A 10,098-nucleotide genomic window follows, 5' to 3' on the forward strand; every position below is an offset into this window, starting at 1 on the left:
CTTGGTATTGTTCTAATGTCGTATGTGTCACAGAATGACTCGTGCAGTATTTTCCAAGTGCAAGGAAATCCCTAAAAGTGTACGTGTAGCCTACTTTCTTCTCCGAGGTGAATTTCTCCAGACTGAAGCTCCAGATGTCAGCTGACAGGCGTGAATCTATGGTGTGAACTCGCTTTGTTGTTGCGACAACCAGAACACAAGAGAGATATTCACCTCAGAGAAGAAATTACGTGTATAATTAATTACCCATGAGCTGGCTGTTGTGTTTTGATCTTAAAGGATTAGTTCACTTTTAAATAAACTTTTCTTTATCATTTACTCACCCCCATGTCATCCAAGATGTCCATGTCTTTCTTTCTTCAGTCGAAAAGAAATTAAAGTTTTTGATGAAAACATTCCAGGATTTTTCTCCTTATAGTGGACTTCAATGGGCACCAAATAGTTGAAGGTCGTAATTTGTTTCACTGCAGCTTCAAATTGTTCAACACGATCCCAGATGAGAAATAAGGGACTTATCTAGTGAAACCATCGCTCATTTTCTGAAGTTTTAGCCAGAAATGCTTATCTTGAACTAGCTCTCTTCTTCTTCTCCTCTATTAGAATTCCAGCAGTGTAGACACTGCTAAGCGTAATACTGCCCTCCACAGGCCAAAGTTTGAACTAATTGTTATGTACTATTGAACTAGCATTTTGCATATAAAAATTAGTTCAAACTTTGGCCTGTGGAGGGCAGTAATACGCTTAGCAGTGTCTACACTGCTGGAATTCTAATAGAGGAGAAGAAGAAGAGAGCTAGTTCAAGATGAGCATTTCTGGTTAAAACTTATATAATTTTCAATTTTTTTCAGAAAATGAGCGATGGTTTCACTAGATAAGTCCCTTATTTCTCATCTGGGATCGTTTTGAACAATTTGAAGCTGCAGTGAAACTAATTTTGACCTTCAACCATTTGGTGCCCATTCAAGTCCACTATAAGGAGAATAATCCTGGAATGTTTTCATCAAAAACTTTAATTTCTTTTCGACTGAAGAAAGAAAGACATGGACATCTTGGATGACATGGGGGTGAGTAAATTATCAGGAAAAGTTTATTTAAAAGTGGACTAATCCTTTAATTTCTCAAAATGGCACGCTTGTGGATTTGAACTGCTTCGCTAACAGTCTCATTATGAACATGCACAAATGGTCAGGATTTTTGCTAAATAATAAATTTCATTTCGGTTTGTTTTTTACAAGACCCAATCGTATGCTTTCAAAACAAGGGAGAAAGTGGCCCCTCAAAAATAACTGAATGAATGAACTAATAATAATCCACAGTTCAAAATTAAAGCGACACAAGTATTGTGAAATATGACATTGAAAACTTTTTTAAAAGTTACACTGTTCAAAAGCGACAACAGCAGGTTAATGTTAAGCTTTTTTCCTGCCTCCATTGAGCCCACTGAGTTATGAAGTCATCTTGAAATCAAAATATCTTCCCCTCCCTCTTTCAGCAACATCTCTTCTCTGATGATGTGTTTACTGGCGTGAGGGCGGGACAAGCTGTCACTCACATGAGATCCACCAATAGCAAACCACAAGCATGAATCAATTCCCCATGGAAAAAAATCCTACATTTTTCGTGTTCCAGAAGAAAAAACTTGGATATATGTCACAATAGGGAAGAAAAAACTATCACAACTTCTGTTTCATGCTGGCTCATATACTCCCAAAAGTGTGCCATGGGTTTGGTGAGGGTTAATTAAGAATTAAAGGGGAATAGTCATGTGAGAGGAGGCGGTGGCTCCATTGCACTACAATTGGCTTATTACTAAATCCCACCTCTCCTTTTTGTGCATGTGCCTCATCCACAGGACTTCATTTCTAGGAGCCTAGCAATGATTTAGTTGTTTAATTGATTAAGTTTAATTTATATATTGTCCAAACCAACCCCTAGCCCTAAACCTGACCATTGGTAACCCTGTTTGAATATTTAAAACTAGATGGCGCTGTCACAAAAACTAGGGTCCTAGAAATGCAGTCCTGAAACTACTGCGGTATTGCAGGCAGATAACATTGCATCCATTAGTTACTAGTTCCTTATTCATTCTGATCAATTTTAGAGATACAAGTGACTAGTATCTGTAAAATTGGTCAGAATGAATAAGTAATGGTGTTAATGGGAAGACTAATTAAAAAGTAAACAACTTACTTAGATATCACCGCTTTGTCACATCACATTGAAACATGAAATTACTTGAAAACATGATCTGTGAGGGTTTTTTTTAGTGCGCAGTCAGTTTGGTGAAATCCTTGTGACCATCATGACACCTGCAGTGTTTACTGAGCTTTGATGAATTAAAACAGCTAAACATCAGTTAACAAATATAATTTTTTTTGTACTGCATAGTTATTATTTTGGAATATGTCTAAAAATGCTTAATCATTATGAGAAATATACTTTGTTTTAGTAAATAGAACATTAATTACATTCTTATTGTAAAAATACAAAATAGAATTATATTGATTGATGTTTTCTTGATAGTGCAAGTAATGTTTATTTAAGCTGAAAAATGTGTCAACTGTACAACAACGAGAGGGTGAGTAATTTGGGGGTGAGCTGTCCCTTTAATTTGAATTTTAAAAAACAGATTTAAACTTTTAAATCTTTATTTTTATTTAATTAGATTTTTTTATGTTATTTTATAGCTTGACTGGAGGCCAGACCAGATGGCTTTCATGTCCAGACTGTCTCGGTCACGGAGTAATTCCAGGTCTCCCAGCAGAAAGGACTCGGAGAAAGGCTGTCCTGTACTAACTGTTTCTGAACTTGAGCGTCTGCTGTACACGGGGAAAACCGCCTGTAATCATGCAGATGAAGTGTGGCCAAGACTCTACATAGGTGACCAGTGAGTAGCCCATGAATATATGTGGTTTTGGTCATGCCGTATACCGTATATTGAACAGGTGATTATGATTTATTTGCTTATATTAAAAAAATATCTAGTTTTTCAAAGAAAAAAAGATGTGTTGGGATCATAAAATGCTTTTTTAATGCTTTGAATAATGTATTTAAAGTGCCCCTATTATGCTTCTTTTCACATAGTGTGTAATATAGCTGTTTGTGAATGTAGTTTTAAAGATCAAAATGCATGACAAATTAAGTTATTGTCTAGATTCTTAATGTATATTATGAGGAAATGTAAGTGTTTTTGACATTTGATGCATGTAGGAGGAGACCTCCAAAACAAAATTAGGAACCTTTAAAATAGCATAATAAGGGCACTTTAATAAAGTGTGACAAAATCCAGTAACTGATACAGTAGAAGTAAAAGAGTTAACTTCTCTCCTGCACAAATTGGTAAACTAGTAAATGTTGTACTGTGTACAATAGCCTTTCATACTCATTTCAGAGAAATTGCCTCAAACCGCAAAGAACTCATCAAGCTGGGGATCACACACATCCTCAACTGTGCTCAGAGCAAATGGAGAGGTGGCGCAGAGCATTACGCTGGCATGAACATCACGTATCACGGCATTGAAGCCCACGATTCGCCCTCCTTCGACATGAGTGTGAACTTCTACCCAGCGTCCGAGTTCATTCACAGAGCCCTTAGTACTGGAGGTCAGTTCATAAGGGGCCTCTTCCTTTCAAGCAGTTTTTTAAACAATTCCCAGGCTTATTATAATAAAAATAAAGGTTTAAAATAATAGCAAAAAGGGTTTTACAGCCTTTAAGTTTCATAAAGAACTTTTTTATTCTTAATTTGTTTACCAAAAAAAAAAAAAAAAATTATGTACTGGTTAAGTGTGCATACTAAGCTTGTTTCCGCCACTGAATAAATAAATTAAAAAATTGGTTATTGTGACTTTTAATCTCATAATTCTGATTTTTTTTGTCTCACAATTGCGACTTTACCCCTTGTAATTCAGACTTTTTTTCTCAATTGCGTGATATAAAGTCAGAATTGTGTGATATAAACTCACAGTTCTGAGAAAAGTACGTCTTTTTTTCCTCAGAATTGGACTTTATGTCTCGCAATTGTAGGAAAAAGTCAGAATCGGAAACAAGCTTTTATAGCATACTCATACTTGAGTGTAGTCTCCATGTCATCCAAATGACGATACAGTGTCTTTAATTTTGTAGGAACAGTTCTTGTGCATTGTGCCGTCGGGGTGAGCCGATCTGCTACGCTGGTTCTGGCCTACCTCATGATCCGGCAGAACATGACTTTGGTGGAGGCCATCAAGACCGTGAAGGACCACCGTGGCGTAACACCGAACCGCGGTTTCCTGCGTCAGCTCAGCGGTCTGGACAGCGTTCTGCGTGCCAGCCGCAATGCAGCATAAACTCACTGGTAGCATTTGAACTTTCTGGCCAAGGCCTTGATCTAATGCATTTGTATTTGCAGTAAATAAGAGCAGAATGTCTTTACATACAGTGAGTTTATTCCAGCTGTCAGTACAAATGCCTTATTACATCAGGAACTCTAGAAAAGTACGTAATGCCTTATTCACTGTTAACCGTTCACATCTGTTCACATGACCACCCACTGAAATGTTGCTGTGTTAATCGCCGTAGATAAGTGACCCACATGTTTTCGTTAAAGCCAGCAGGAATGCTTAAGAAGCCTTTCGCACACAACATGTTTTGAGACGTAGGGCAGTTGTTTTTTAAAAAAGAACAAAAAAGGTGCAGATAGTTGAACTTTTAATGCGTTTTTAGAACGAAATGTCATGCGCAAACTGCTACAAAAGACCTGAGCGCAATGGGCAAATACATCCGTCTAGCGCATGTTTACATAGAAAAACTATGTAAAAGCAGCACGGTGGGATGCAAACAATCTGTGGCATTTACAGAACTAGAGACATGTTTTTTTTTAAAGTTGAAATTCTCAACTCGAGAACGCCGTGTCACGCATCAAACGCTGCAAAAGACACCAGTTGCTAGCGCAACAGTCAAACATGTCCGTCTAGAGCGTTTACATAGAAAATCAATAGAAAAGCAGTGCAGTGGAATGCAAAACGCATTCTGTGTGAATGGCCCCCAAGCCTGGTCTAAGCCTGGTTTATGTTCGACACAAATTCACTAAAAATGGTGCTTTTTTACAGTTTAAAAAAAATGGTGCTTTTTTTACAGTTCAAATGGGTCATTTGAATAGAATTTCAGCTTAACAGAATGTTCCAGGATCAGATTAGATTGTGATAGATTTTACAAATTAATGTGCTGGAAACAAATATGGAAAATAAAAACATCTCCTATCTTGAACAGATCTTAAGCCAGCACCACTATTGGTTAAAGGTTTAGATAAAAAGATAAAACAAATATTAAACTCTGGCAACATTTCAGCTACTTACATAAACAATACTGCAAAATGTGCAACTTGTTTTAGATTTGCACATGTTGGATGACCAAAAAAACATTTGTGACCTTGTGACCACCCATAGCAATCTAGTGAGCCACACAGAATTGCCCGAGCAACTGTATAGCAGTGATCTAGTAACCATCCACAACACCTTTGTAACCACCTAGAAATCCTAAGGGGCCATTTACACAGAACGCAGTTTTGCGTTTAAAAACACGAGACGCGGAGTAGTGGAATGGGGAAAAATGCAAGGTCCAGAGATCCAGCAATCCAGCTGTTAACTTGAGCGCTGCGTTTTTAGAATACTGGGTCCATGTTTAACACTAGCTGTGTCCCAATTCAGAGGCTGCATCCTTCAAAGGCTGCATTTGAATGCTGTCCCAATTCAAAGGCTGCTTCAAATGCGGCCTCCGTATCCTGTGAAATGAAGGATACAATAGATGGATCTTTTGCTGCCTTGCCTACCACAGAATTCATTGTGCACCTTTGACGACAGGATTTTTTTTAGAGAAATTTCTGAACTACACTTTCAAACGTAAATATTGGGTTTCAACTTACTCAAATATCTAATGATACAAATGAAAAAAAAAAAACTTTAAAGTGGTTCAAATGTTGACATATCTTAGACACGATCACATATAGTTTATACTCTACTATATACAGAAATGGTTCATGGTGGACATTTATACAGTTTGTGAACCCTGTTTTGCTTTCAGACAGTTGAATATAATTTTCAAAAAAGTCCAGTACAAACGTTACTGCCACTCATCAACAGAAGCTATTACAGTTGCTAGGTGACAAGAACAATCCTCCATAAGCTAGGCCATCCCATTTAATAACACTCGGTCTGACCTTTGCGGCCTTCAAAGGAGTGGCCTTTAAAGTCAGAGTCCTTTGAAGGATGCAGCCTCTGAATTGGGATGCAGCTAATGACTGAAAAATGTGTGAGATGCAAGAGCAACAGTCAAAAATGTCTGTCTAGCCGCGCATGTGTACATAGACAAACTGCTTTTTTTGTGTGTGTTGTGGAATAGAAAAACTCAAGGTCTAGAGATGCGGGGCGTTTTCAAGTTGAACTTTTAACTTTAGCATTCTTTAGAACACTGCAAAAGACTTGAGATGCACAGTGGCATGAAAAAAAAATGCAAGGTCTAGAAATGCTTTTTTTTTTTTAAGTTTAGCTGCTTTTAAATTTAAAGTAATTTTAAAAATGTTTTTTAGAACATCTTGACACATGCGAGACACTGCAAAAGGTGCAAATGCAACAGTCAAACACGTCAGTCTAGCATGTTTATATAGATAAACAATGGAAAGCATTGCAGTGGGATGCAAATACGCGTTCTGTGCGAACAATGCATTGGCAGCTGCCACCAGTTTTGCCAATGGCCAGTCAAAAGTAGCCCAAAAAATAGCCCAATGTGATTTTCTTCATCGGGCGGCCAAATTCTCCACTTAATTTATATATCTGGGCCCCAAGTTTTGGGGGGTGTTGGAGCGCCGAAATCATACATACGGGGGTGGAAATCAACCCAAAAATTTTTTTTACCATGGCAACAATTTAAAAGTAGCCCAATTCCACAGGAAAACCTTGGACTTGGCAACACTGACTGCCACAGACCCCACATCAATCACAACAAACTAGTGACCATATAGTATTACAATATTAACCAGATAGAACTCCCTAACAACCACCTAGAAACACCCTAGTTGCCTAGTGGTACTATAGCAACTTTGGAAGCTTATTTCAAAAAATAAAAAGGTAATCAAATAAAAAAGGTAATCGAGACTTTTCTCACAATTGTGAATTTAAATATCATAATTTTAGTTTTCTCATAATTGCGTGATATAAACTCACAAGTATGATAAAAGTCAGTCTTTTTTCCTAAGAATTTGACATTATAACTTGCAAATTACTGAGAAAAGAAGTCAGAATTGGGAGATATAAACTCCCAATTGTGAGAAAAAAGTCAGAATTAGTGTTACACCGTGTCCTAACCAGACGCGATGCCATAAGATTCCAGGGACGAGCAATTTGACTGTCCACTCTAGACGCGACGCGACAGTGAGAAGCGATAAAATCAATCAAAAACCACAGCCAATCAGAAGAGAGTGTGGGCGGGCTCTCACGGCAAGATCACAGCAGACACAATGAAACGGGCAAGTACATAGTAAAATTAATAAATATTACACAATTTAAACATTATTTAAAGTACATACGGAGTGACTTAACCAATCTTTATCGTAGAATACACTTGTTTGTTTGCACTGAGTTGACAGTTTGAACGTTCTTGTGCCTATTTATTAATTTTCAAGATCTGAGGTGAATTATCCAGTTGTTTTCATTACAGCTAAAAAGCCGGGGAACACAGAATGACATTCAAACTCACGTTAGACGCTTTTAACATTAAATAAAGCACATACACAGAACCTGATATTATCATACTTTGTGCTGATGTTTCAGCCGCGACGTCGCGGAGAAATAGAAACCGTTTCTAAAATAGAATATTCGCGTATAGCGGCTGGTTAGGACAAAAACTCAGATTAACATGGAAAAGATACCTTTTATTGCATGTCGCGGCGTCGCGTCTGGTTCCGACGCGGCGTTAGTCAAAAAATGTCTATTTACAACATGTTTTGAGGCGTCGATCAATTGAGCCAATCCCAGACATATCTGTTGAGTGCGTGAACACAATGGCCAATCAGATGTGTTTAAGATTCCGCTCAACAGCGCTCAAAGTTTCAGTACCAACTTGGTTCAAAAGTTGGTTTTGACAACACTAGTAAGAATTGAGTTTATAATGTCATAATTACGAGTTCAAACTCACAATTCTGAGTTTATATCTCTCTGTTCTGATGTTTTGTAACGTAAACTCGCAATTGTGAGAAGTCAGAATTGTGAAATAAAAAGACAGACTTATATTTAAATAAAAATTGATTCCATGGTGGAAACAAGCTTCCATAAGCATCCCCTCATAACACCCTAGTAACCCTAGCAACAACCCAGAACAATATACCCCATAATATTGCCATAGTGACCATCCAGAACACCATAACAACCACTCGAATATTTTGATGGCCAGATTATCTTATGAAGCATGGCTCATAGTTTTAACCCCAAATTCAAAAATGTGTTGTTATAGGTGCAGTGTTATAGTTATAATAGAAATTATTCGTTTTGCATTTAAAAGCCGGTGTCTCAAGTGTCTTTTAATGAAGGTAATGTAGCTGATCACATTCAACACAAAACTCTGAACTCTAAACTCAAGTGTACATGTGACTATATGCAAATTGCAGTCAGTTTTGTTACATATTAACTTGTTTGATTAATCATTGATGTGTGCTTTTGTTTGTATAAATACTACAAAAAAAAGATGTCATGTGAAGTATTCTACACGTTTCAAGTTATACAAGTCCTCTCTTTTAACTTGTTTTGTATGGTATTGTAAAATATGGTAGCTACACAATAAGTGCGACCTTCTTGTACTTACAAATCCAGCAAATCCTCAAGTGCAGTACAATGTACCAACTGTAGCTGTATCAATTACAGTGTGCTAGTATTATTGTCATTTCTGTACATTTGTATCATTGGGGACAGCTGTTTACTGTATTTGTGTATGTGTTGGTCGTCGTAACATCTTCCAACCACTGCAATGGCTGGAGCTAAATACTGCCAGGACTGCCAATCCCTTCCACTGTACGTGGAGCTGAACCACACACCAGTTTGTGTCTTAAGAACAAGTGTCGATCACTCAGAGATTAAACTTGTTTTGGACCAAATTTCTGCGTTGAACGGGAACGTGCAGCCAGAGACAAACTGGGGAGTTTGTAAAAATCATGATGTTGTTTTTTTATTTATAATGCATATGAAATCTAATAAACATTATTTCATTTTTGCAAAGAGTTGCTTTTGTGCTGAATCTAAAAAAAAAAAAAAAAAAGTTCCAACCTGTTTACGCTGTTTAAAATAGTTTTATCTCTAGCAAAATGGTTTTAATTTTTGTCTTTCTTTTTTTTTTACAAACTTTGCAACAAATATTGTTGTTACATGTTGTTTGTGCACTTAATAAACATCATACAAGAGTAAAATAGGTTATAATTAGTCAAGACATCGCAATAACAACTTTTGATCAGGCATTATTGCCTGGGTCCTAAAGGAGACCCGATTCCTGGGAGAACTTGATTTCTTATGACACATAATTAGGGCTGTCAAACGATTAATCGCATACAAAATAAAAGTTTGAGTTTGCATAATATATGTCTGAGAACTGTGTGTAATTAATATGTATATATATAAATACACACAAATTAATGTATATATTTAAGAGAAATATGTACAAAATATTATTTATATATAATATAAATTATATAAAAATATAAATAAATCAAATATATATACATGAATGTGTTTTTATATACATAATAATTACACACAGTACTCAGACATATATTATGCAAACTCAAACTTTTAGTTTGTATGCGATTAAGCGCGATTATTTGTTTGACAGCATTTCGCTGAAAGGGATTTTTTTTTAAAGTCTTTGTTAAAGCATTATAGGCCATGAACCAAGCTAAAAGCTAATCAGCTATGAGGTTAATCATAACATTATAAACTTTAATTTGAAGCAAAAAAAGCATTTGAAAATCAAACAAAAATACAAAGATACATACAAGACCGTGTACTTAATGACATTGGGACAGAACTAATCCCATGAAGCATTGCAAAATGTAAAATCTAATTATAAGCTACTCATTTA

General features: G+C 36.5%; 1 protein-coding gene across 1 annotated transcript; it reads left to right on the forward strand.

Annotated features, from left to right (window-relative positions):
* Positions 1-2,575: 2,575 nt before the first annotated feature.
* On the forward strand, positions 2,576-9,285 carry LOC137028532 (dual specificity protein phosphatase 26-like). The gene is made up of 4 exons (XM_067397424.1): positions 2,576-2,593; positions 2,688-2,887; positions 3,392-3,603; positions 4,126-9,285. Exons 2-4 carry the CDS (start codon positions 2,709-2,711, stop codon positions 4,326-4,328), a joined length of 594 nt encoding a protein of 197 aa, XP_067253525.1. The 5' UTR covers positions 2,576-2,593; positions 2,688-2,708; the 3' UTR covers positions 4,329-9,285.
* Positions 9,286-10,098: the final 813 nt, after the last annotated feature.

This window comes from Chanodichthys erythropterus, chromosome 10, assembly GCF_024489055.1.
Source record: "Chanodichthys erythropterus isolate Z2021 chromosome 10, ASM2448905v1, whole genome shotgun sequence".
NCBI classification, from domain to species: Eukaryota; Metazoa; Chordata; class Actinopteri; order Cypriniformes; family Xenocyprididae; genus Chanodichthys; species Chanodichthys erythropterus.